Source organism: Erithacus rubecula (genome assembly GCF_903797595.1).
Source record: "Erithacus rubecula genome assembly, chromosome: 4".
NCBI lineage: Eukaryota > Metazoa > Chordata > Aves > Passeriformes > Muscicapidae > Erithacus > Erithacus rubecula.
In genome coordinates, this window is record NC_136686.1 from 9,305,176 (window position 1) to 9,333,110 (window position 27,935).

At 39.7% G+C, this 27,935-nt stretch overlaps 1 protein-coding gene across 1 annotated transcript in view; it reads left to right on the plus strand.

The window, feature by feature from the left end:
- LOC306800776 (potassium voltage-gated channel subfamily KQT member 1-like) overlaps positions 1 to 27,935 on the plus strand; it is a gene marked incomplete at its 5' end in the record, with an annotated part of 409,033 nt that overhangs the window by 25,430 nt on the left and 355,668 nt on the right. Inside the window, 8 exons of the mRNA XM_079303103.1 lie at positions 2,942 to 3,068; positions 6,043 to 6,121; positions 7,867 to 7,963; positions 12,408 to 12,548; positions 17,463 to 17,573; positions 17,867 to 17,962; positions 18,755 to 18,883; positions 20,590 to 20,752. Coding sequence (XP_079159229.1) covers positions 2,942 to 3,068; positions 6,043 to 6,121; positions 7,867 to 7,963; positions 12,408 to 12,548; positions 17,463 to 17,573; positions 17,867 to 17,962; positions 18,755 to 18,883; positions 20,590 to 20,752 — 943 coding nt within the window. The remainder of the gene's footprint in view (positions 1 to 2,941; positions 3,069 to 6,042; positions 6,122 to 7,866; positions 7,964 to 12,407; positions 12,549 to 17,462; positions 17,574 to 17,866; positions 17,963 to 18,754; positions 18,884 to 20,589; positions 20,753 to 27,935) is intronic.

The following is a 27,935-nucleotide window of genomic DNA, read 5'->3' on the forward strand; positions in this document are numbered from 1 at the left end:
TAAAAAACAAAACTTGAGGAGTTAATTTGCTGTGTATTTTCTTGTGCTTCTGCTTTGAAAATAGCTGTAAGTTTTCTTAGTTTTGTACTAATCCTTGGTTTATTCAGGCTGACAGTGCAAAAAAGAGGAAGACTGCATATTTTCTTGGCTCTCATTCCAGGCAAAACAAGGAGGCAGAAGTGAACACGGAAATGTTAACCTGACTTTGTTAAAAGTCCAAATTGACATGAATTTCTGCCTATTAGTGTAGAGTTTTTTGGTATAATTTTTCTAGCTTTGAAGTATTTTGGCCTCTCTTGAGCCATTCAGAATGCCAGTTGTAAAATCAAGTTGGTATTGTCATTCAGTGAAAATTGTGACTTTAGTGTGTTTTGCCTTTTGGATACTTTGGAATCCCACAGGTGCAGATTGCAAGCACCTTCAAGTTAAAATGCAAACATTTTCCAAAGCTGTAACTCATGTAGTAGTTGCCTGGTAACTCTAAATTACCGGGCACAGCTTGGGCTGGAACAAAGCCGTGTTTGGGTTGTGCTACCTCTCTGCAACAGAGAGGAAAACAAGGAAGGGGGGAGCAAAGGTCTCAATGGATCTGCCCTTGTTGTGGCCTTTACTAATCTGCTTTCTTTAGAAGCATTTCAAAGTACACCTATCCTTGGCCATGCACCAGTGCTTCACAATGCAGTGCTGAGTGAAGAGGGGAGCAATATTAAAATATTGGTAATTCATTGATTTACATGCTGGATATACAGCTCACCTCTGTCACCAATCCTTATGGGTGGTTTTATCTTCCAAGATATCAACTGGGATATCACACAGAGGACTCACACAAGTCCAGGAGATTTCTGAGTGTGTTGAAGATCACTTCTTGGCACAAATGGTCAACTGGGAAAAGTGTTCTGCTGGACTTGTTGTTTATCAGGGACTTGTGATGGCAGGAGGTTGTGTTTTGGTGACCTTGAAGGAGCTGAGTTTCAAAAGTTGGTGATAGAAGAGAAACTGTCACCAAAATTTGGAACCTGGATGTGTGGAGAGCAGCAGAGGCTGGTTAGTGAAGTCTCTTGGGAATCTGCTTTTGGAGGTATTGGGGGCTCTTAATGCTGGTCCCCTTCTCAGGGCCATCTCCTAGGGGCACAGGAACAGGCAATTCCAAAGAGCTGGAAGTCAAGCAAAGCTGGCCAGAAGAGCAGCTTGTTTGAGCAGGGATCTTGTAGAACTTAGGGAGGGAAGGGGAGTATATGGGAGGCTGAGTAACACAGGAGGAGATCTGTCCCCAGGGTGGAGAGAAAATCAGCGCAGCCAAAGCTCAATTGAAGTTCATGCAGGCCAGAACTGGGAAGGACAATAAAAGGGACTTTTACAAATGTGCTAATACCAAAAGGGGAATCATAAACAGCATTGGGCCATAGCTTGATGAGATTGGTTGCTTCAAAAATGTCCATGTAGACAAAGCAGAGACATTTAATGTCCTCTTCACCTTTGCCTTCAACAACAATGGGCCCTGGGAAGTCTGGAGTTCTGTTGGAAAACCGTGATGTGAGGGGATGATAAAATTTCAGTGCACCCTGAGTTTATTTGAAACTTGCTGCTGCAACTGGATGTGCATAAATCATGGGGCTTGGTGGGATTCATCCCAGGATACTGAAAGATCTAGCAGATGTCATTGTGGGAGCTCACTCCATTTATTTTTCAATGGTCTTAGGAGTCTGGAGAGCTCCCACTAAACTGAAAGCTGGCAAATATTGTCACAGTTTTCAAGGACAAGAAGGAAGTTTTTGGTAATTTCAGACCTGTCAGTCTCACTGCAGTGCCTGGTTAAATTACGGAGAAAGTTGTTTTGGGAGCTTCTGAAAAACACTCGAGAGACAACACAGTCATTGGTTACAGCCAGAACAAGTTCATGGGGGAAAGTCCTGCTTAAACAACTCAAATTTATCCATGGGTGACCAAGGAAAGTCAGAAAATGTGGGGATTTTTAGATTTCAGCAAGGGCTTTGGTCCTGTCACTGAGTCCTTCTGGATAAATGCTCCAGCACACAGCTCAACAAGCCCATGGTACACTGGATGAGCAATTGGCTCAAAGAGTTGCAGTGATCACCAGCCTGGCACTCAGTCATTGGGGGGACCCCAGGGCTCAACTTTACAGCCAGTGCTCTCCAATAATTTTTTTAAATTATGTAGACTCAGAAATCAGATGCACATTTGATTGGTTTGACAGCCATACTAGACTGGGGCGAACTGTGAACTTCCCCAGGGTACAGAGAGATCTGGATAGACCAGAGAGCTGGGCAGTCACCCACTGTATGAAAATGTACAAAAGCAAGAGCTTTACTCTCCCCTTGAGATGAGCCTATCCTGGTTATACATACAAGCTGTGGCACAAGAGGCTGGAGAGCTGCCCTGCACAAAGAGATCTGCGGTTTTGAAGTGAGATCAGTGTCAGTCACCAGTGTGCCCTGGCAGCCATAGGGGTCTCCTGTGTCCTGGGCACAGTCGTGGAGGAAGGGGACTGCCCCACCCTGCTCTGCACTGGTGCAGCTCCACCTCGAGTCCTGGGGGCAGTTTTGGGTGTCCCAATAAGAGAAGGGCACCAGAACATGAGAGTGTGTCCAGAGGAGGGCAGGCAAGGTGGGGAAAACCCTGGAGGGCAAGGAACAAAAGAAGAATAATATCGTGTTTTCCCCTATGATACACTGATGGAATGGAGCTTGAACCATCTGTTTGTTTATGCAAATCACATTCAGAAACTGATTATCTCTCCCTTTTATTTACTGCCTGACATAAGCTTACAAAAAGTGAACAGGTTAGGCTGTTAAAGTCTTTTTTATTGCATCATCTATCTCGACAAGCTCATTTGTATTAGCCCTATGAATAAATTAGATGTTCAAACTGTACCTATAATGAAAAACTCAGCTCTGATCTCTCCTCCTTTTCACTCTGTTAGGAAATAGTTCTGGTGGTGTTTTTTGGTGCTGAATACCTGGTCCGGCTGTGGTCTGCAGGCTGCAGGAGTAAATATGTTGGCTTCCAGGGAAGGATCCGCTTTGCCAGGAAGCCAATATCCATCATTGGTGAGTTTTAAACTCTTTTGAAACCCTCCTGCTTGTTGTAAATAAAAATGTAACTTCTGCAGGGTCTTATTACAGTTCTGAGCTACATCTACACCTCAAGCATTTATCTGCTTTGTGATTTCTCTTCTTTTGGGTTGCTAGGAATGAACACTTAATATAAGGCAGACATCAGCCTTAGAAAGGCAGGACTGTAACGTGAAGAAATTACTAAACCTTAGGTAGTTGACAAGATTTCGAACAAAAATCCTCCCTTGGATATAAACAAATTCTTCATCTGCTTCTAGAGCTGGTCTGTTCTTTTTGGGTTTTTTTTCTGCAACCATGAAGCCTGTAAGGAATTTTTTTACTCCTCATTGTGTTCTTGATTTCTGTCTCAATTAATAAGTGCTTTTTAGGTGGGTGTATTAGAGAAAATGATAGTCTCATTGAACTGTGGTTTCAAGGGGTTCTCTCTACAGGTATGGTGCTTCAGCCACAGCAAATATTCATGTTTGTGTTGGAGCCCTTGGGGAAGACACCTTGGGTTTTGCTAAGAAAAGCTAAGAATGGATACAGCTGGTTGTGCACTCACAGGCATCAGACTGTACTTAACCTTTGAAATTCCCCTAAGGATATAATACATTGGAAATAAAAGTTTACTTTTCCACATGAAATGCAGATGTAACAGTGTCTGCACTGACAGAACAAGCTAAACTTGGGAAATACTTTGGCTGTGAATGATTGAAGCCTACTGATTCATCCTATCATTTTCAAATCAACATGAATTAAATACAAACACTGGAAAAAGAAATTAAAGGATTAGAACAGAAAGTAAAACGCAATGTATTCATCTTATTTCTTCATTAAAAAATCTTTATTTTAAAACCAGGAAAAAAAAATCTACTAAAATTTCTTTGACATAGATTTCTTTTATGGATTTTTGTTCCCTCTAAAATTTGGATTAGTTCTTAGAAAGTTCAACATGGAAAATCCCAGGCTGAGGCAGGAGGAATATTCTGGGACACACAGGGTCAGTAAAAAAAAACAGGAGGTGGGTTCTGATCCAAAGGTCTGGGAGAGGAACATTTAAAGAGACTGACAAGCAACCAGGAGATGAAGGGAAATCAGCAGGGGTTGGAAATACGTGAGGTTGAAAGGTGGCAGAGAAAGGGCAGAATATGCTGTAGACCTAGACTGTAAAATAAAGCTATTTGGACCAGTAAACTGGGATTAATAAGGGAAGTCTAAGCACTGGAAACTAGGATGAAAACTAGGAAGAGAGTAGAAGCAAGGATAGAAGAGCAGGTTTGGAGAAGAAGAAAGAAAAAGAAATATCTCTACCATGAAGAACACTTAAAAAAAGTAGAAAGTGCAAATAAAAAAGCCTCTTACTCTCACCACTTGGTTGAACTAATTTTCTAAGCATCAGTCTTTTCCAGCTTTAGTGCCTGTCATCAGATGGATATGTGTGTGTCTGACAATTTAGTAAAGATATGATGCATCACTTGCTGAAGGGCAAAATCTGTGTTATGATGTGATGAGAAGAAAACCCACCCTAAATCTCAATGTTCACAAATACATGTTCACACACATACATGATGCAGGAACAGCATTAAAAATTTGCAAAGACAGGCATTCAAAAACTAAGATTAATCCCAAATAGAAGCTGTTTCTATAGCCTCATCTCTCCCTTTATTCATTTTCATTTTAATTCATGCACAATTAGTGCATTACAGTCTTTAAACTGACTGTTGCTTTCCCTTGAGAAGGAATCCAGCATTTACAGCAAAAATTAGACTGATACTGGAAATTGATTCAACTCAGAGAGCAAAGGATGCTGTTGGTTGTAGACCTTCTGCAATATTTGTTGGATCCCATCCTGCCTCTTGCCTAGGCATCCCATGGAAAGTGGGTTAAATCAGTTTTCACAAGGGGGCCTCATTCTCTGGATGTCCAAAGGCAGATTTTGAAGTCAGGTTGCAGAGGTTCAGAACTGTCACAGCTCCAAGTCAGCAGGGCTGGTGTTTTGAAGTGCTGCATAATGTTAAGTGCTCTGAAGAATAAAGTACTGCCTGTTTCAAACTGGCAAAGGAAGGTTTACCAAAACTTCTCCTCATTCTGCCTACTCATTTATAATGCTATCTTTTTTTTTTTTTTTTTTTTTTTTTTTTTTTTTTTTGTTAGAATTTGAAAGGGAAGCATTTAGATGCTTTAAAAAGGTTTACCACAGAAATGCCTCTCAGGAAATTAAAATAAAAAAAAAAAAAACTTTCTCAGAATAGTGTTACAGCAAAGTTCAGAAATTAAAAGAAATGGACATGCTCAATGAACTGGGATGAGGGAAAATAAGGGATGCTGGCACTGGGAACTCAGTCTGTCATTTGCATTGTATAAAGCTGGAACTGTGTAAACTGCAGAGCTGTGGAAACCAAAAAAAAGAAAAAAAAAAAGGAACTCTGGAAACAATTATTTTTTCATACAAATAAAGACAGTATCACAAAGTAAACTAACAATTCTGATTTTTTTTTTTTAGCCAGCCTTTGTTCTGACAGCTCCCTTAGGTTTGAAAGCTTGGCTTTACAGCTTTGATACAACTTTCAAACTAAGGGTATGTGTGCATTGAGTTCATGGATTTCATTATTGCATGATACAAACCCTTGCATTTCCTCTTAGATCAGAAGCCTTCAGCCAAAATATGGACTCATTTCTAGGGTGCACAAATGGCTTTGCAATTTTTGTGGCAAGCTGCCTGATCCATCAGATTCTTTGAAACTTCTGTTACTGAATTCAGCCTGGAAGAAACTGTAGCCACTGGGATTTTGATGTGAAGCTATTACAAAGACTATACATGCCCGACAAATTTCTTTTTTTGAAGTGCTTTCCTTAATTTGTATTTGTTGTGTTTTTCAGTACTGAGATAAAAAATAATAATAATTTTTAAAAATCAATAAATTTTTTCTTCTTTTGATAGTTTGTTTGCTTGTTTTTTTAACAGATCTGATTGTGGTAGTGGCCTCAATTATTGTTCTGAGCATAGGATCTAATGGGCAGGTGTTTGCCACCTCTGCAATAAGGTATGTTCTCCTGTCACTGCAGCTCTTCACTAACACAGAGGTTATTAGATGTGTATCTGATTGCCTAATTCCAAATATAGCTGTTGTCTGATTTTCCTAATACAGGGAAAGTTAGTGAAGCACTGAGCAGTAGAGAACTGGGTGCTGTTGTGCTTGGTGACTGATTGAAAAATGAGTGCAGGAACAAAGAAAATCAAAATTGTGGGAATGCTGAAGCCAAGTGGAAAAAATGAAATGTTGTGTCCTATTTAAAACATCAAACAAATGTCTCTCTGAGACAAGAGAGAATTACAGAGCATGGGTTTATTTAAGAAATAATCCAGACAGTGCTTCACTCGGTGCTTTTGGCGTATGAGTAATTACTTTGTTTAAAGAGTAATTATGCTTTGGTGGATTTGTTTGGCACGAGCAGCTCACACCGTACATGAACCAGAAACATTTGATGTCTACAGTGTTTGTTCAGCTTGCATCAAGTACTGCAGGCTTGTTTTGGGAGGTGAAGTGTGTAAACAGAAGAATGATAAGCAGTAGGTGTACTTCCCACTCCTAACCTAAGTTCCAAGATGTGCTGCATGTTCTGTCACAAGCCTCTGCTTCCCAGTGCACTGGAATCATTGGGAAATGGGAATGTCCAGTGCTGTCTAAACTGCAGTGTAGGCAAACACTGGGGGGAACTACATGTACAGAGTGTTTTTAAGGTAACACTTAACTGTAGAACATTCATCCTTACCTGATGGTAAAGACTCCAGCCAGGCAGCAGGAGTATCAGCTCCTGTAGGAAAAGAGGAAGGTGCATGTGAAAATTCCAGGGGTTTTTTTAGTTTAACTAGAAGCATAGGAAGGACTTCAGTGCAAAGGCCCTGTGTGTTTATATGTGAGCCCAGTGGGTTTACCAGCACTAAGTCCAGAGTCACTGTCCTACACCTCAGAATGCTCTCTGACACAGAACCTTAACCCACATCCCTGCAGTGTTACTGTGCCACTAAAAAGCCAGCAGGGTCAGGCAAGTCTGAATTAAAAATCAAAAACCACATCCACAAAAAAATCCTGAAGATTGCTAAAAAGAGCCAAAAATACTTCTAGTGAAGAATCTTCAGTAAGATTAATGTCATCTTTTCCTGCTCTTCACTGCTTTGTTTCAGGGATAAGACAGTGACTGTAGGCAAACAATATTCATTGCAAAAGAGCAACTTAATGAAAAATTTTTTATGGAATGAAATGATGCTGAAGAACCATATTGATAATTATTTTTATTTAGTTGAAATATTTAGAGCTTATGATTGGTTTAGTTATTCTGAAAACACATAGAACTCAATCTATTTCCAGTTCTATCAGATAGATTTCAATAACTCACACAACGAGGATTTCAGTAATGCCATATTTGATTCATATTCTGTTTTAGGCAAAGAGAGAAAAAAGTTTGCTCACATTTATGTTAGCAAAGCTTGAAGCATTAATTTGCCTTGGAAAGGAGGCATTTAAAGATTGGAATAATATAAATCATACAGCTTTCCCCTGATTTTGTTTGTTTTCCCATTAAATAATTGTTTCCATAGTCAGTATTTCTGAATACATTTGACTGTAATGAAATATGATCTAAACACAGAGATGCCTCAAGCCTGGATGCCACCTGAACATGGCAGTGTGTTAGTGGACATAATCAGTTGTGGGTGGATAAGGCAGTGCTGTCTCAAGCATTTTGATGTATTTATTGTGTTTATTTTAGTGCTTCCCTTTCCTTGCAGGGGGATCCGCTTTCTCCAGATCCTTCGGATGCTTCACGTCGATCGCCAGGGAGGCACCTGGAGGCTCCTGGGGTCAGTGGTTTTCATCCATAGACAGGTAACCAGCCTTTGAACATCCCCTGCATTTTGTTGACTTCAGAAAATTCTCTGTGGGCTTCAAATCATGATGTGGTTTAAATGAACTGTTAAATTGCAAGAGAAAAAATACTTTAGAAGTTCGTCATTTGGTTCTTTCTCGTTTAAAATTGAGTAGCCATTCTTTGCTATTCAGGGCAGTGGCTAGCAGGGTAGAAACAACAGTGTTTGGGTTTATTAATAAACTCTTTGATGTCATCCCTCAATGTAATTTCTTAAATGCAGTTTTGTAGGCTGCCTCTCATATTGCAAGTACTCTATCTCTGCTGAAGATGTTTTCCTAGCTTGGTTTTCCTGTGGAAAACCAAACACTAGAGGGAAAGCCTTGCTAGAAGAAGTCAGTTAATTAAATATTTCTGTTTTGTTCTCCTTGAATATGGAGTTTTCTAATTTATTCTGTAAATAAAAAAAATGAACAGTTATGAGGCTGTGTAAGAAAAGTTACTTTTTTAAGGGTGTGGTCCCAGAGGCAAACCTGGCTATAAATAGGTGCATGTCTGCTAAAGCTTTAAAACAGTTTTTCTGTATGAGAGCTCATTAAGCAGGAAGAGTTTAAAAGTTTTTTCTGAAGACTTGAAAATATTTCTTATTGAAGGCTTCTTTTTGAGTCTTCATGGAATCTTATTTATCATTAGCTTTATCAATATAATAGAATTATATAATATTATTAGCCCTTAAGTCTTGCATCTCATGCCATGCTGTGGAGGGCTAATACTCTGCTATTAATCTCCACATCCCACTTGTAAGGGCGGTTAATTTGTTCTTACAAGTGTGGATTTGTTCTCCACATATTGACGAACAAGTACAGATTTCTACAGAGACATTTTTAAATTTTCTATTTAGAAAACTGTTTTTCTGGGATAGAGAATATGCTGCACTTAATCCAAGCAAATAATTTAATACTCAAAGTTAATTTTCTTCCTTTTATTTTTACCTCCAGTACAGTAGGAACTTTTATGTCACAATGGCTGTGCAGAAGTGATGCAGACCAAAGTGCTGTGGGATAAAGCCTCCTTTCATACTGTACAACAGGATGACTTTTAGTGCTCCAAGTCTGTGGGGTCTTTATTTATTATGCTTGCATTGCCTGGGTATCTTGCTAGGGCAAAGCTGATATCCAAATAACTTTCTCAACATTTACTGCCCTTACTGACAGAGCTGTTTGAGAACATTTTTTCCCTGTGGGTGTTCAGGGTTTTAGTCAAGAATCAGGAAATACTATCTCCAAAATACAACATTTAAATCTTACATGCAAATCTTCTCATGCAAGCATGAGAAAGTTCAATGATTTAAAAGGAAAAAAAAAAAAATCCTTGGAAAAGTGAATTTATAAGTAAATGCACCTGAAGTTCTGCTTATCCAAAGAAGTGATTATGGTGATAAATAAAACTCCACAGGTCTGTAGTACTTATCCAAGCAGATCACCCACTAACACATTAAGAAAAAAAAATACCAAGCACACAGTTCTGTATTGACGTTGGACAAGTGTAGCTGAAACCCTAACATGGCACCAAACGGAAGGAAAAATGGAACCTTTATTCCTGTCCAACCTCTGAAAGAAATTTTTGTTTAAAAATGAAAAACCAAAACAAAAACACCTCAGCTGCTTTTTTTCCACAGGCAGAGTACAAAGCCTTCATCTATTTTGGGATTTTTTATTTTTGTTTTTGCTTTTGATTCTATTTCAGAAATATAGGCCCCTAAACCCTTAAGCAATTTGAGAAAATAAATTCACATCTTGGTGCCCTGTGAAAATAGCAAGCACTTGTACCTCCCTGGGCCCAGAAGAGCTTAGTAAAGTTGTCACCAACGATTTCCATGTGTTTTGGAATTTTACATATAGCTCAATTAGCTCACTCAGGCCTGGTTTGGCTGGGATGCTCTTCTATTTTCAGCAGGCTGAGCTTATATACCAGCATTTCTTGCCAAAGGCAACAAAACATGAGTCAATATCTCATGTGGTGCTGGAGAACCATGGAGAAATCCTGTAGCTTGCTGAAAAACCAAGTTAGCCACTCAAACTCTAGCTTGTGAGCCTCTGGTTGGTTTTCCTCCTTCCTCACCTCGCTTTGTGAGGTCTTCCACTGCTCTTAGGACTTTTTCATATTCTCTTTATTCTCATATTCTTTCAAAGTGTTGAACTTTGTATTGTGTGGTCCTTATTTTAACTGAAAATGGATATATAGATGAGTTTTAAAAAGTCTGCTGACTCAACTCTGTCAATATTCAAATTTACATGTGTGTGTTTCTTGTTCTTGCTGTTTCCCCTTTGTGTGTGCGTCTGAAAGTTCCTGCTGCAAAGACCCATTTGTTTTAGGCAGCACTCTTTATTCTTAAGCTCTTATCTAATAAAACCCACATAAATGTGTAGTTTTAAAGCCTGATGCCTGCCTCTGTGTTTTGTCATCATACCTCATAAAGCTTGTGTTACTTAAAAGCTTCTGACTCTCCCTTAAGTGAAGTATACATGAGTTTGCTGCCACTGTTCTTTATAATTAAATATAGTCTCTCTATACACGTGAAACATGGATTGGTGACATTTAGAGTAAGTTCAAGGCAGTTGCATTTTCATCTGACCTTTACTTAAAAAGAATTCCATCTCTAGATGAATAGTACTAGAGCTGAGAGGTGCCGGTGGTGAAATAAACTCAGTAGTTCTGTTGATATTTCAGCTAGTTTGAAATTATTACATAAGACTCTGCTATTTTCCTGCCTGCTTCCCAAAAAGCCAGCACTTAAACCAGAATTGTTCCAATTATCATCCACAGTCAATTGTGTATGTTAACACAAGGAGCTTTTTAAAGCAAGTCGTATCTACAAGTACACAGTGCTCCATTATCATGAGATGGTGAGAAAATAAAGGTGGCCACCAGAGAAACTACTGAAACCCCAGGGTTTATTTCCTTTTTCAGCTGCCTTGTTTAGCAAACAGGCCTGCAAAAAGTTAAGGCTTAAATTAAAAGATTTGGCCATGGGCAAGGTGAAATACTATCAAAATTCATTATTTAGGTCATCATTAAATGGTTAGAGGAAAAACACGGTGGTTTTTTTGTTTTTTGTTTTTTGTTTTTTTTTGGTTTTTTGTGCCAAGGCTACTTAAAGGTTTCCTGAACTCAGATTTTAATTAGTGCTGTAGGAGAAGGAAGAGTATTTCTATTTCCTGCTGATGAATGTTGGTATTTGATACAAGGGCTACCTTTCCCCAGACAGCTCTTAAAAGGAAATGAAAACAAAGAAAAAAAGAAGAAAATCTGAGGGAAGTACAATGATTAAATTGAACTTTCCCTTACAAATAGTTTGAGAAACATGGGTAGAGTGTTACAGAAAATCTGTGAAAACCTAACATACTTTAAAAGTAGGGGCAATCCTTTCTAGTCAGGTTTTAATTTTAAATGTATCATATGGCATTATTTTAATTCCTTTATTGTCTGGGATCCAAGGAGAGAGAAATGGCTGTCAAGATGCCACTGAACATGTAGCACAACACTGTTTCATAAAGATGGCCAAAATTGTCCAAAGAAATAAAAGAATAATGCATGTAAGCTGTAAGTAATTAGAATGATCTGTTTTCCATCATAACTAGGCATTGGAATTCCCTGAGGGACAGGTGGATATATCATTAAAAGCACTGCTTTTATAAGCTTTACATGGTTTTGCATCCATGACACCACACATTTTGGCTTGTCTAAATGCACAAGCACCTTTTTTATTTTCCTGAAGACTGAGAATCCTGTATCTAAGTCACAACAGTTCTGACACAACTTTCCTGCCCAAAAATCTTTACAGAAACTGGTATGCATCATAGACTCACAGAAGTCTGCCCTAGTCTTCTTCAGGACTGAAGATATCTACTGATATCAGACTACTGATATCTACCTAGCATATTTTATCTTAAAATTTTATATTAACATGAAACTGTTGAGCCATCACTATCCAGTCTTGAGCAGTCTAAACATCAGATTCACAGGTTCACTGGTCAGCTTTGGCCATAACCAGTGGCTGCTATTTCTCAGTGCACTGTTCAGAAAGGACATTTCTAAAGTTGCTTTGCTACTTTAAAAATCTTTAGACAATTACTATTTTGAGTAGACAGGTAAGTGGAATGATTTCCATTCCATAATTAGGAGAGGTGTTCCACTCTACATTTAGCTGCCCCAAGGATCAAGCCCAAAATGATGGCTTTTTGAACTGTTTAGCCTGGTATGAATAAAATCCAAATCAATGTTTTAGCTGTTTTACTGGAGGCAAATTTCATACCTGAAATACAGCATGTTAAATTTTCTACTGTGATGCAAAAATTACAAAAATATTTTCAATGTTTTACAATGATAGAATAAATAAATATATATATATATGTCTGTGTGTGATGAAAACCTCATATGGTTGTTTGATTTCTCTTTTAATAGGAACTTGTAACCACACTCTACATTGGATTCTTGGGATTAATTTTTTCATCGTACTTTGTTTATCTTGCTGAGAAGGATGCAGTTGATGAGGATGGAAAGACAGGTTTCTCCAACTATGCTGATGCCCTTTGGTGGGGTGTGGTAAGTCCTCACCAACAAAATGTGTGTGCAAACAGGGCCCAGGGTTTTCTGTTCAAGTTGTGATTTTTTCAGAAAAATCTGGTATTTCTTTCTTTGCAGAATGTATTTCTGTAGGGAACTGGCAACCTCTTCAGAGGGATACAAGAAAGAATATAGGAAATACAATGAAATTATTGGGGTATTAAATTTTATTGTGAAAGCAGGTTAGCAAGTTCTTAGCAAAGAACACTGAATGCTTACAGATATGAAAATTCCACATCTCAAAAAGAGTAAAGATCCCCTTCAAAACCTATATCACTTCCTTCAAACTCTACTAGATTATCTGCAAAATGTGCATTACTTCAAATCATATTTTATATGTGAAAGTTGGGTTAATGACTCTATTTTTAAAAATATTTTTATGTCAAACTCACTCTATCAGTAATATTTCAAACCTTGATGCAGGTTATGGGTGCCTGTTTTTTATCTTTAACTGGATGGTGCATAAGTTTCTACTTCAATGAAGTACACAGAATTATAGTCTATATTACGTATAGCTCCACTCTGTGAGTGGTTCACTATAAAAATATCTTAAACATTAAATTCCTGTCACTAGGTTGTCAAATATTCATTTCATCTGCAGAGTATCACCTATGGCTGTGCTAAACAGCACAAACTCAGAAGAATCTAGTGAAAAAATAAAAAGCCACTCAATGGCCAGATGGGCCTGATGATCTAAGGAGCTGGGAAGCAGTGAAACCATGATCCAACCCACAGAGCTATCACTTGTTGGAGTCCTCAATGGACATGGGATAAAATTATAAGAATATGAAACCTCATGGTTATAGATGTGAAGCAGCCTTTAGCTAGTGGAGGAAAAGAAAGAGTATCTTAGAAATACTGATTGTTCAAACACCAGTGGATCACTTTAAACATCCAGTTCTATCCATGTCTATTAATGCATGAGTAACTCCTGCATATGATAAAAATTCCATGTGGACCCAGTATACTCTTCCTACCTTTCCTTGGTTTTTTCTATTTGTTTTATTTTGTTTTGTTTTTGTTTGTTGTTGTTTTTAGCCCTGGTTTTCTAGAGTTGCTTCATTAGCTGCATTGAAAACTTAGGTAGGAATTAGAAATACTTCTAATCACTATAAGATATTGCATATAAGATATTAATAAAGAGTTAAAAGTATTAAGGTTAAAAAAGGGTGTGTTTCTACAAGAATATTTTGGACTTTGGGAATTTAAAAGGAGTTATGAAGACCATCAGAAAAGTTTAAAATGCACATTACCTTGTTGAGATAGATGACTTGGGATCTGGGTTTCAAAGTGTGTGGATGGGACATGCAAAGTGTCCAGTAGGTTTTGTAATTTTCCAAAACTTGACTTGCTTTGTGTAACAGCAAGATAAAATCAGATCCTCTTTCTCTGGCTGTGTGAGGAGCACTGTTCAAACTGTTGTTTAAGCTTTTCAGGCATCTAGGCCTCCTCAGCATTTAGTGAGTCACGGTGCAGGTGCAGTTCACAGCTGGGAATAGGAACAAAGGACAAAGCAAATAAGTTTCTTCTTTTTTTCAAATCTCCTGGAACATAGAAACACAGATGTGGAGTTACTAGGGAGTGAAATTTGATTTTTACTTTTGCCTTTCAAAACTGAGCCATTGGAAAAAAAAAATCTTGGTAGCAAGTATTTGAAAGTCTTACATGTCTGACAAAAACCACAGAGTGTATTAGGGGGAACGTTTTGCTTTGGGGAGAAAGTGCAAGATTGCTGAACTTGATACAAATGACCTGAAAGCTTTAAATATGGGGAAAAGAGAAAATAAAGAATTAATGAGAGCTGGAATTAATTGCTAACTACATTCACCTGCTTCAGATAAATGCAAGGTTTTTTCTTCCTAGATTTGGCAGGCAAACAGGTTAAACTGCAAAGACATATCAAAGACTTGTGTTTCACATGAAGCCATTTTCAGAAGTTGTAGCATGTAGGGCACAGGTAAAAGCACTTTCAACAGCATGGTCAATCTGCCAGAATTGCAACCATGTCACAGCAGTTGCCTGTCCCTTTTGGGTATTTTTTGCTTGAGGAAAGAAGAGCAAATAGGAGGATTCTCTTTTGCCGTGCTGCACACTCAGCTGTTCTGTACCACTGGACTGGAGTTAAATACTTGCTCCAGTAAATTGGTGTTAACTGGCACAGGTAATTGGGACCAACTGCTCAGAATTTCCAGCAGTAAATTTCCATGCCAGGGTAGCAATTTGAATCCCTTTATATTTAGTGTGGTTTTTGAGGTGTGCAGTTCTGACTGCTCACACCTGAGGACACCTGCCTGTCTCAAAACATCTGAGCAGTCCTCTTGACTTCTACTAAATCAGAGTTCTTCCCTTTTTGAGTTGAACATGTGTGTGCTCAGAGCTTGTGCACATTGCTGGAATGTGCCATCATAAATCTTTGTTACAAGAGTTGTCAGTTTCCAAAGTCCAGTTCTCCAACACTTTCTGCTCAGAAATACTGATAGCTTTGGGATGTACAAGTAGAAAAAAAAAATTCTGCTGTGATTAAGAAAGCCAGAGAATTACATTATTTATAATCCTTTCCATGTATTCAATGTACTAATTAGATGACCAACAAGGAGCCCTCTTAAGGTAGCCAGAGAAAAACTTTCTGAGATGTGTTCAGGCACCTGCATGAGTCTGCCAGCCAAGGTTCTGCTGTGGGGGTGGAAAATTCATCTTTTCTGTGGTTACAGCTTTCATGCTGTCTTCCATAGCAACTAAGGCAGCTCAGGATTACTGCAGTTTGGTTTTAAGTCCTGGAGAACTTAGGATAAAAACAAACCAAAACCACCCCCAAAAAACCAAACCACCCCCAAAACCCAAGAAGCCTTTTGTAAGAAATAAAGAGGGGAAAATAAAGGAAAAATCAGAGTCTTTGAGGTATCATCTGGGTACACTGAGGAGCTGAAGTCCTGATAGAGAAACAGAGCTTTAACTTCCTCCACTGCCAAGAAACATATGCTGCATTTCAAAGTTGAATTTTGGGGGGTCTGATTTAATTTTGGGGACTGGAAAACGTGTGTTTGTCCTGCTGGTAACACACAGCACAGCACCTGAGTCACTTGATCAGCCTGGGCAAACAACTGGCAAGGCAGAGCTCCTGCTGAGAGCAGTTTGCAGTTCAAAAGAACAATATTCATTCAGGGATATAGCTGCTACAAAGTGGTTTTCCTCAAGTGGAAAATTCATGATGTATAAACACAAATATAACTATCTTTTTGGAAATTGGAAAAACTAAGTTTGGTAGTAGTTGGTAATTTCTTCCCTGCAAATCTTTCTTCCAGCTCTGAGAGTAGGAGGAAACATATTCTTCCCATGCCTTTATTGCTTGATAGTTTCTTCTGAGAAGACTATTTTTGCATAACATCCAAGCATTTGTCAGCAAATTTTTCCATAAAAGGCAGCCTCTTTATAGTCAGTGTAAATTTACATATTCTTTTAAGTCTGTTTTGGCTGTGTTTCTGCTACCATTCAAGGCAAAGTGAAGGGAGGGGGACTAGGTTTGGGGCTGCTACATCCAAATAAAAGTACATTTTTTCTATTTACAGTTCTCCCCAGTGGTTAATATTGATGACAGAGCTCTTCTGTTCCTCACCAGAAGGTTTTTGTGTCTCAGGGGTCCAAGTCATGTTTCTCACACCATTTTGTGGCAGCATCAGAGCTCTGAGGCTGCTGAAAACCCAACTCCCCCATGGCCCAGGGTCTCTGTTTTAGACCATGGTCTGTGAGTCTTATCCTGCTGTGACCATGGTGCTGAGGCCCCTGTCAGGTGTGATTCCCATGGTTTGCTGTGGGCTCCTGCTTTGGGATCAGGTGATTATCCCCTTCCATTGGGCAGCAGGGGCTCCTTATTACATCACAAACCTTTCTGATGGACCAGCCTCCACCTGGACCCTGTCTTCCTCCTGCTCCAGGTTCTTCCTGACCTCTGGCTCATAATGAATTCTCATTCATCCTGCTGGATGAATGAATTCCTTCAGGAATAATCCCAAACCTCTGTCCCACTCAGGTCCTCCTGCCGCTGGAGCTGTTTAGGGCTGGCCTGCCACTTCCACAGCAAGTCCATGTAGAGCCAAGTCCCTGCAGGGCCCAGACTTGAGGGCACTAATTGGCCTAATTACCCTGACCAGCATGAGCCCTCTGGTGATGCTCCATGCACACAAGGGGCAATATTTCAGCATAGGAGAGATGGTCTGTAGCTCAACTGCAGCTGTGTCTAGGTGTGGACTCCCTTAATCCTGATTCCACCCATGGGATGGTGCCCTGCTGTTGTCTCCTCCCTGTGGGTTCCTGTGCTGACCACTTGCTCCTAATCCTGACCTGTGGCTGCCTCGTTGTGCTGCTGCATTGGAATCCAGACTCTGGGGTGGACCTGGCTGCACTTTCTGCTTCTGTTGGCTTGAAAGGTACTGGGTTCTGCCTGGAGAGGTGCTGCCCTGCTGGCCTTGCTGTCTCCCTTGACTGTGGGCCACTTCTCCCTTAGGGAATACCTGGTCTTGATAAGCAATGATCAGATCCAAATTTAAACACATTGTGGCTTAAACACAGTTCTGAGTGGCCAGGTCCTGTATTTGTGAGGGAGGAGGAGAGCTAAGCACAGGGCTCAGCTGTGTTCAGGTCTAGCTCTACTGGCAGGTTGATAACACATCCTGGAATGGTTGTGTGTTCCTTCTCTTGCCATGAGGATTCAGCTGGGATGGGTTAGTTCTGTCCCTTTTCAATCCTGTCAGGATGAGTTTCCTTATCCCCAAATCCACACACTGTTGATTCACACCTGTCTCCTGATACCTCACTAATTACTTTTCCCTTTCATTCTTTTTTCTCATATGTTTTGGAGAAAAAAAGCACTAAAACAGGTATTTGTTCCTGGTGTAGGTGACAGTCACAACAATTGGCTATGGAGACAAAGTTCCCCAGACATGGATTGGGAAGGCAATAGCTTCCTGCTTCTCAGTGTTTGCCATCTCCTTCTTTGCCCTGCCAGCTGTAAGTAGAACATTAATCTCTTCATTAAAGGTGTGTTCCCTCTGTGGATGCCTCTGGCTCCTGTAACCTGTGGATCACAGCAATAAACACATGCTGTTAAATGAAGCTGCACAATTCTGCTGTTGATCTGCTCAATTTCAGATTTATTTGTTGGAATAAATAGAACTCTGACAGCATAGACATTTGAAAATTTTTATATCTTCTTTTGTTAAATGTTTATTCCAGGTGAGATGTATTTTATTTAGGTGTGTGAAGCTATATACATGTCTCAGTAGTAATTTTGTTATGTTTAGGGTATTCTGGGGTCTGGTTTTGCCCTGAAAGTACAGCAGAAACAACGTCAGAAGCATTTCAATAGACAAATCCCAGCTGCAGCTTCCCTAATTCAGGTAAGACCACAACAGTAAAACCCTAAAACACCTCAGAGTTTATTGGAGAGGGAGTATGGCCTGGAAGTTCAAGTACTGGGAATCACCATTCCTAAATTTATTATAGATCTATAGCTTGTATTTAGCAGCTTGGTCATTTTGATCCACATCAGTAAGTAGAGAAAATGAAATAATTGCCTCTCCTTTTCTGGAAGCTGCACTGTATCTGATATTCACAGACATAATGGCATTAACAGGATGCAGTGAGTATATGTAGTGAAATACTAAAAACAAAATGAAAATCTTCATTATAATATTTAATTCATAACTTCCTTTTAATATTCTTTTAGGCTCTGTGCATCTGCCAAATCCTGAGGTGACGAATTTATGTACAAATACATGATAAAATACACCTGGTTTTAGAAAAATCTCCCAGCATAACATTCCATATGATAATATAAAGAATTAAATAGCACAGTGCACAAACATTCAATGTGGCACAGTGCAGAAAACACAGCATTCAGTGGGGGATTAATTTTTATGAGGGTTAAATTTGATTTATTTGGGGATTTTTTTGCTGTGGGCAGAGTTTGATCCCAGCTCATGGGGGGAGCACTCCAGGAGCACACTGAACATCTCTGTGTGATGCGTCTGCGTGTCCTGTTGCAAATTGCATCCACCATGATTGTGCTTTATTAGGAATGGTGTTTGCCTGGGCTGAGGGCTTTGCTGTCAGTTGGATTTGCTGCAAAATTCACCGTGCAGGAGCTCAGTGACTGCTCCTGCCTTGAGGTTCTCTGGGTTTCTTTACAGACCCTGTGGCGCTGCTACGCAGCAGAGAAATCCTGCACCTCCACAGCCACCTGGAAGATCTATGTGACAGCTCCTGTGCAAAATCCCAAAAAGTCTCCAGCGCCATCTAGTCCCGGTCTGAGAAAACAGGTGACAGCACTGGCAGGGCTGGCTCTCTGCTTGCTTCTCATTTTAAATCATAATTAACTTGCCAAAAGCCTTGTGAAGCTCCTGAGCAGTTTGGACACTTGAAATAGTTTATTTTCCACCTGCCACAGCCCAGTTAGTTTTGTTTTCCTTAAAATATTCTTGAGGAAAAAAATATCGTCTAACTAAATCTGTCTTGTTGGTCAGACAGGTAGCAACTCTCCATTGGTTTATTCCCCTTGGAGTCTGCTACTTTCTCAAGGCAATGGTGCCTCTTTCCCATTCTGCATTCATTTTTCAAAGTAATTCATACAGAAAGAAGGAGAAAGCCAGTTTAAAAATTTATGTTCACATTTAACACGTGGCTGACAGCAGCTGCTCTTCTCTGAAGTATTCCTTGCTGCTTTTATTTCTTTAGAAATTAGGGCAAATTCCCAGGCTGTGGGTGCAGGGGGGTGGAACAGTGTTTGCCTACAAAGGTGGAATTGCCCAAACAGTTCTGTGGTGTCATTGCCAAGCTTGCCAGAAGGGCAGAGGTCAGCAGCAGGTCAAGCTCAGGGAGCCAGCATTTCCCAAATGATGGTCAAGGCCTGTCTTTAGGAGCCTGTTTCCCAGGGTTTGCTGAACAGCAAACAATTCATGGTTGGAGAGATGGGGAAAAAAGTATTTTCCCTCTCCCTAGTGAGAGTGATTTCTGTAATACACTATTTGTCTGAACCTCCCTGTGGCCACTGAGCTCTCATTTAACAACGTGGTTCTTTCACATCTTACCAAAGGATTCTCTTCTCTTGTTCTTTCTTGGTCTTTAACTTATTATTTAAAGGTCTCAAATACATATTGATAATTTTGTGTGTGCTACAGCATTTTGTTCTCCACAAGACTCCTATTTTCTTCTCCTGCTTTAAGAGCCTGTAAATCCTTGCTTTTAGAAGTATTTTGATGCATGCCAGTGCATCCACTGTCCACAACAAATACCTATTTCTACCATTTTTGCCCCATTTCATTTTGAACATGCACTTGTTTAACTGCTGCAGAGTTGAACACAAGAAGGAATTTCAAAAATATGAGTAGTAGACCATAACAAAGTAAGAACTGGCATAACTTTAGATCAAGTAGCCTTGACCCATATGTGAATATCTTGACCCTGCAGCTCTTTGTGTTGATCCAAACCTTTTTAATTTTTAAGTACCAATTGTAGTGTGCTTATTAGGCTGCCTTTAGGCTTCTAATATCAGGAGAACTGTTTGCAGACAGAAGGAAGGATTTCTCTTCTCCTGATGTGCCTAATTTTGGCAAAAGGTGAAGTTTTCTTTAGTTCAAGAGGCTGCACAGAACCTAGTTTATAGTTCAAATATATGGTTATGTTTAATTGAAGCTTTAGAAAGATATTCCAGACAAGGTGGTATATGATGAAGTTTGTATGCTTTGTATTAGAATTTTGTATGCCTTGAATTTTGGTCCCAATTTGAGAAATTTTACTAACAACCTGATTTTTTCAGAATGTCCTAGTTGCCTTCTGAAAATCAAATTCTTATCAGATTTTAGTTGACAATTCAGAATCAGACCCTTTAAAACCATAAACAAAATTTGCAACCCTTTGACCAAATTTCAGTTTCATTCAAATGAGTTCACTGTACAGTGAAGCTCACACATGCCCTTGTCTGTGTTTGATATCATCTTCTGAAATAATTCCATTCCTATTCTCACAGGCCAGAAGATACAGAAGAAAAGGGAAGCTGGGCTGTGGGAATGGTTCTGCCCCTGTAATAAACCCAGGAGAAAATTCTTTATCTGTTCCCCAGATCACTTATGACCATATTGATGAACAAGAGAACAAAAAAGATGTTTCTTTCTACATTGATGAACCCAAAGGTAATTTACTTATGCTCAATTTATCATTTTTCAAGAGACAAACTTAAAAAGAGTTGACATGATGAAGGGAAAAGTTCTATGAAAATACAATTATAAGCTAATCAGTAAATCAAGATGCCTCCAACCAAGGATGGTTGCATAACAAAAAGAGGGATACACAAATTAAAGGAAATCTTTAATTCATATGGTGTGAGTATCTTTGTTCACCATCAATTAAGATGTTTGATATATTGTTCCTTCTTCTATTTTTAAATTATTTCAGAGGTAGATGGAAAGCTTTCTCAGGTCTACCCCACCTTTTAACTTTACCTCCTTTTACATCTGAAGGAAAGAAAAATAAACCAAGAAAAGTATTTCTATTCTTTTACAGCACCTTCTTAAACATTGTGCAAACAAATTGTGATAAGAAAAATCCACTATTTTTATGCCTGCATCAGCTAAGATGTTTTATAAGTGGGTTTTTTTTCTCTTGCTTCATTTAAAATATTGTGTGTTTATATAAGTGATGGTTGTATTTCAATATGGAAACTGTCTGAATTTCACTGCTGAGTTAATGTATTTTCTTTATAAAATCCTTTTTTATTTTAAATTAAGTTTGTAATGGAAATGTCCCTATAAAATGGTATTGTTTACTATAAAAAAGTTTTCTCGTAAACTGATTTTTCTCCTTTTGCATTGATTTTCTTTGTCTGATGAGATTGGGATTCTGATCTGCTACATCTTGAGTTCGTAGTCTGAGTTCTGTTCCATACCCACAGGCATTTCCAGTGCTTTTAGGGTTCTGGGAGAGGGCATGAAGGGTATGATATTTATAACCAAAGCTTTTGCTTTAACTGCACATCTCATAACAGAATATTGTGTTCATTCTCAGCACGATCATTGGGTGGAGCAGCTTCCCTTGCTGACCACGACAGCAGATTTTGCTGAGTGTATTTTGGTATTGTGATGTGATGGGTGGAAGCAGCAGTGTTGAGCAACTGGTAACAGTCCTGGAGGCCACTAAGATGCTGGGACTCTGGTGGCTTTACTCAGGATTCTGCAGTGTATGTTGGTTCACTAAAGCTGTGTTTTCTCAATGGTCATGGTTAATCTGAGCAAAGCTCTGTGTCATAGGAAAGAGAGTGATGAGACAAGCCTGCATCTTTTTCTGACAGGAAAATGAAAAATTTTTCCTCACTTTCTGAAAATGTTTTCTTTTTGTACTTCCATTATAGCTGGATGAATTTATTCTTATTCTGACAGACAGCCATGCATATTATTCCCTTACCAATTAAAATGTATCTATTTTTCATTTTCTTTCACGTTTTGCCTTAGCCAGTGTCAGGGTTAAATCACACTCAATTTCATTTTCCTGATTCATTCCTTCTGTTGCAAAGCTTCCAGGAATGTAGCTGGCAAACTCAATTGCTCAATTGACTGAACATTCTTGACACCTCTCAAAAGTTTAAATCTGATTTCTCTCAGTAAAGTTGTCCTTGCCAGAATTAATAGGATTCTATTCCTGGGAAGTGGTAGTACTAAGCTTCAAGCCTCCAAATGGATATTTTTTTTCCTGTCAAAAAAGCTGAAAGTAGAAAAGGCAGAGAGGATCATAATCCAAAAAAGGTAATTGAAAAGGACCGTGCCAGCTTCTATTTGGGTGTTGCTTTAGTGGAATATTTTATTCATTGCTGGTGGGGCTGGAGGCTTTGCAGATGATGGCAAACTGCAAGGTTGATCAGATGACTTTTCTAGGCCTGACCTAGAGGAACAGAGCTGCTGCTTTAAACCAGCCCTTTGCTGCTCTGGTCAGGTATGAGAGAGAGACTGTAGGCAGGCTGAAATAAAAGCCTGTCAAGATTGCATAGAGTGGGTTGGGTTGGAAGGGACCTTAAGGATCAAAGAATCCCAGAATTACTTGGGTTGGAAGGAATCTTTAAAATTATCCAGTGCCACACCCTGCCATGGGCAGGGACACCTTCTACTATCCAGGTTGCTCAGAGCCCCATCCAGCCTGGCTTGGAACACTGTCAGGGATGGGGCAGCCACAGCTGCTCTGAGCAGCCTGTGCCAGGACATCACCACTCACACAGGGAAGAATTTCTTCCTGATATCCAATCTAAACCTCCTCTTTCAGTTTAAAACCATTCCCTTGTCCTATCACTGCTTGCCCATGTAAAAAGTCCCTCTGAAATGTTTTTACAAAGTCCTTTTAGATGCTGGAAGGCTGTAATGAGATCTCCCCAGAGCTCCTCTCTCCTCTCCTCTCCTCTCCTCTCCTCTCCTCTCCTCTCCTCTCCTCTCTCCTCTCCTCTCCTCTCCTCTCCTCTCCTCTCCTCTCCTCTCCTCTCTCCTCTCCTCTCCTCTCCTCTCCTCTCCTCTCCTCTCCTCTCCTCTCCTCTCCTCTCCTCTCCTCTCCTCTCCTCTCCCTCTCCTCTCCTCTCCTCTCCTCTCCTCTCCTCTCCCTCTCCTCTCCTCCTCCCTCTCCTCTCCTCTCCTCTCCTCTCCTCTCCTCTCCTCTCCTCTCCTCTCCTCTCCTCTCCTCTCCTCTCCCCTCCTCCCTCTCCTCTCCTCTCCTCTCCTCTCCTCTCCTCTCCTCTCCTTCCTCTCCTCTCCTCTCCTCTCCTCTCCTCTCCTCTCCTCTCCTCTCCTCTCCCTCTCCCCCATCTCTCTCAGCCTGTCTGTACAGGAGAGGTGCTCCAGCCCTTGGAGCATCTTCGTGGCCCTCCAGTGCAGTTTATGTTTTTTTTCATGGGTGTCTGTTGCTTCAACTAAGAAACTATTTCATATCAGGGTGTCTGATTTAATATTTTCAAGTAGTGATTTGAAATTCTCAGTCATTTAATTCTTACCTGAGATTTTATCCGTAGGTATTAATCTTACCTGTACTTTTGCCTATCCTTGTGCCTACTCCTCTTCAGCAAGGTCTGTTATCAGGATGACAAGACATGTGCAAGCCCTCTGACATCTTTAATGTTCTTATAAGGTTTAAAGAAGGCACTCAAGTATGAAGATTGTAGTCAATTAGAAGAGGAGTGGCAAGTCACAGAAACTGATCCACACAGAAGGGAAATAGCATTTTGGTATAACTGGAGTTTTCTAGATGCATTTTGAGTTTTCAAATATCAGCTATTCACCACAATGAATCCTTCACAAAAATGAACCAAATAGATGTTTCATAGTGATTTTTATTAGGGAGGGGAAAAAAATCATAGAAATTTCAAAGTTTTTAGACCCTGAAGGTCAGCCTCCTGGGACAGCTCCAGCAGATGGAATATATTATTCTCTGTCAGCTGTTGTAGGTTGTATACACAACTCATTATTGTTAGATTTGTCAAAGTCACAAGACTCTCAGAGTAATAAATCTCTGCAGGGCTAAAAATAAAATTCCCTGTTTATCACTCTGCTTTTCTCTTTGGTTTTTGGAGTTTCTTGTGTGCTGATGTATGCACAGTTTAAAGCAAAATTGCACAAGAGCATTTTTTACCTGGAGAGAGGAGAGTACTGCAGTTTTCTCTGAACCCCTTACATTTGTCATCCTTTCCATATAAAATGTGCAGTAGGGTTAATGTTGATTTATTCTGTTTGTAATACCAGATTGGATGCCAACATTCCAGCATTCACCTGTCTGGGAATCAGGTGGTTTTTCCCAGAGACTGGTTCAATTGGTTGCATAGGAAAAGGGTTCCTTTCCCATACTGGTGTAGATGGATTATAGTCTGCAGTACCTATAAAGAAGCAAACATTTTAAGTGAAGTGGATTCAGAGATTCCAGGGCTGACGAGCTCCAGGGCTGACAAGCTGAGAGAAAGGTGAGAAAGAACACGTGGCCAAACTTTACAGAATAAAGCAAACACTAAAGCTTTTGACGGTTTGCATAACTGCTAGTAAGTCTGAAAATCATAAAGGGATGCACCAAATTAGCATGAGAAAGTGTCCAGATACCATGCTTTTGACAAATGCCATACTTTTAAGAAGGTGGGTTTAGCAGATGACGGTGGCTTTGCAGTGAGAATTTGTGGTCAGTGTAGAGCTGTTTAACATCTCCATTTGTCTGTCAGTTCAGGACTTGTACTGATGGTACTTGCCCATGTGTAAGAATTATGGAAACACATATTTACCAGGAAGTTTTCAATCGTTACTGGTTCAACCAGTCTTTACTGGTTGCTGCCCTGAGTGAGAATTTACAGTGAATTCTATGTTTATCTCACTTGGCCAGAGTGGATGACAGGGCTGGGGGTGAAGGGGGGGTGCAGGAAGACAAAACTCTGCCAAACCCACTTTTACTTGTGATTAAATCTGGCAGCTTTTGAGGTTTAAAAATTTGTTTTTGTTCTGCACTTTTTCAGCTCCCTGTTGTGCCTGATTTAAGACCAGGGTTTGGATTACTGGTCACACCAGACTTGAGCAGGGACTTTTTTCCCAGATGTTCCCAGAGACCCTGGCAATGCAGAGTAAGGGAAGGTGTTTGCAGCTCCCTCAGGCTTTTTCTAGACACTATCAGCACTGCAGTGGGGTGAAAAAAATCATAATTATGAGTTTAAAATTAGGGCATACCACAGTGTAGATGTTTTGTTACCAAAATGAGTATTTCAGCTGTTAAAACATCAAAAATGTAGAAAATTAGAGAAGCAAATAAATTGTATTTGAGTCAATATATTGAGTAATAATGGAACAGAGACAGCTTTTTAAAGTGAGATTATAAATTGTCCTGATAAATTTTAAAGTTTTTGCTAAGCTATTTCACTGATGCACCCCTGATATTTTTTACTCTGGGATCCAGAATATACATTATCTTGCTGTATGAGGCTCTGGGCAAGAGAAGGAAGGAAGAAAATCCAAGACCCTGTCATAGAAATCTTCTCCTGATGACGAAGTCAGTAATTTGGTTTCTCTTTTGATGTGTTTGAGAAATCTGCAGAATCTTCTCATTAAATTCAGGCACTTGTGGGGTTTTCCTGACAGCTGTATTAGAAGAACCTATTCACTTAGCCAGCCTTGGGAAAAAAAGAGAGAAATTAAATAAGATTTTTCAAGAATGGAATGTCAGAGTTAAGGTATGGCAGAAAGTAGGTTAAGAAGTATTATACTCAGTGTTGGGTATGAAAAAGGGTAAGTCCACATTATAAAAGTAAGAACTAGAATTTAGTGCTAGAATAACTGAATTCTTGACCAATTGTTACAAAAGAGAATCAAATGCAATGTTGTTTTTTTTTAATTAAAAAATTAAAAGTTGCTACTATAGTAAAAAAATAAATTAAAACTGTAAAAGTTGCTTTTAAAATTCTGCCTGTTTAACTGGTATTTATGCTTATTCAGTTTTTGGGTGTAACTTGCTGCAGGAGGAAGAGGGGAAGTACACAAAACCTGTTGAAATCTCACGTCCTTAACGTGGAGGAATATGCTGTTTGTGGTGACAAGGTGAAAAGGAGTTTCTCCTTTTTCTCCTGGGATCCATTTGGGTGTCACCTAGAAATGTTTCCTAACACTCTTTGACATATATCCTCATTACTCTGCAGCTTCATGTTTCATCAGAATTTACCATATTATGTTCCCTTTTATGTGTGTGAAATAGAATTTTGTTGTTCTCTGTTACCCTTACAACCAGTTTTGTCCTGCTTCAGGACCACTTTTTATTTTAACTGACCATTAGTGAATTATTTATAGCTGTGGGGTCTCCAGTGCCAAGCCTGTGCCCCATCTCTTCTCTCCTGCCTGTACTCACACACTGCATCCTGTGTTTCCACTTCTCAAGGCCTCTGATATTCTGCCCAGCCTGTATTTCTGTAAACTCTGTCATTATTTGGTTGTAAATATCTCATCCTACTAAAATAACTGCTGCAGCTATGAAGGCATGGTTGTGCAACACAAAGATAAACAGAAGTAAAGCAAGATACAGACACCTGCTCAATTAGAGAATTTGCTGTCACAGCTAAATCAGGGTCAGGTCAGGGAAGGTCTGGAGCCAGAGATGCCTCATCCCTCAGGTTCTGCAAATTTACCAGCAGTGCTAATCCAGCTCAGAGTAACTTGGGAGATACGGGGCTCTTTAGTGAATTCACATGAATTTCCCAGTCTACAGCTTTTCCAAAACTTAGGAAAGATGAGAATGAGCTGGGTAAATTGTGATCTTTTCTTTAACGGCCTCAAGTTGAGATTAAATCTTTGCAGAATGAAAGTTTGGCCCAGTTACCAACCATGAAGTGTAAATACAGTAATGGTGTCAGAAAACAGTTAATAATTTTTTCTGTCCCCTGAAAATTTCCACTGAAAAAACAACCTCAGACTGGGACACCTTCCTTTGTTTTGCATTGTAGGGTAAAAGTAGATGATGCATGTCATCTCAATAGAGGTTATATAAAAGGGTGTATAGATACCTAAATCTAAACAGGCTGTTGTGTAATTAGATGGAAGTGTAAATATTTAACTCTAAACAGATATCTGGTCTAAATCGATTTTCTGTGCAATAAGTGTTAATATATAGTCCAAATAGAATTGTAAGCTGACACAGTCTAAATAGATGCATAAGTATAAACATAGAAGTGTAAATTGAGATAAGGCTGAGGAGATGCAGTTGTAAATTCATCTATATGTAAATATGTCAGTGTCTAAATAGATTTAAGTGAAAATAGGTAAGACACATGAAATATACCTTTTCCCTATGTGTAAGTAGCTGTGTGTGTGAAAATGTAAATGTCTCAGTTAGACAAGGGTGTTAAAAAGAAAGAAGAGGGTGTTTGTAGAAAGGACCACCTTCTAAATATCTTTTTGTGTCCCTCCCCTTTACCTTGGGTGCAGGACTGGGGCTGTAGACAGGGAAGGGGGAATGTGATTGCTTTGACCCCATTCCTGGTAGGCTGGGGCAGGCTCAGGTATGAATTGTAAGGATGGGAATGGGATTGGGACAGCCGTAGATGTGATCTGTGAAGGTGGGATTGGGACTGGGACAGCCCCAGGTATGATCTATAAGGATGGGAATGGCATTGCAGCCCCAGGTGTGATTGATGAGGATGAAGATGGGACTGGGACAGCCCCAGGTGAGATTTGCGAGGATGAGGATGGGATTGGGACAGCCCCAGGTGAAATCTGTGAGGATGGGATTGGGACAGTGCCACGTGTGGCCTATGAAGATGGGACAGCCCCAGGTGTGATTAATGAAGATGGGATTGGGACAGCTCCAGGTGTGACTGATGAGGGTGGGATT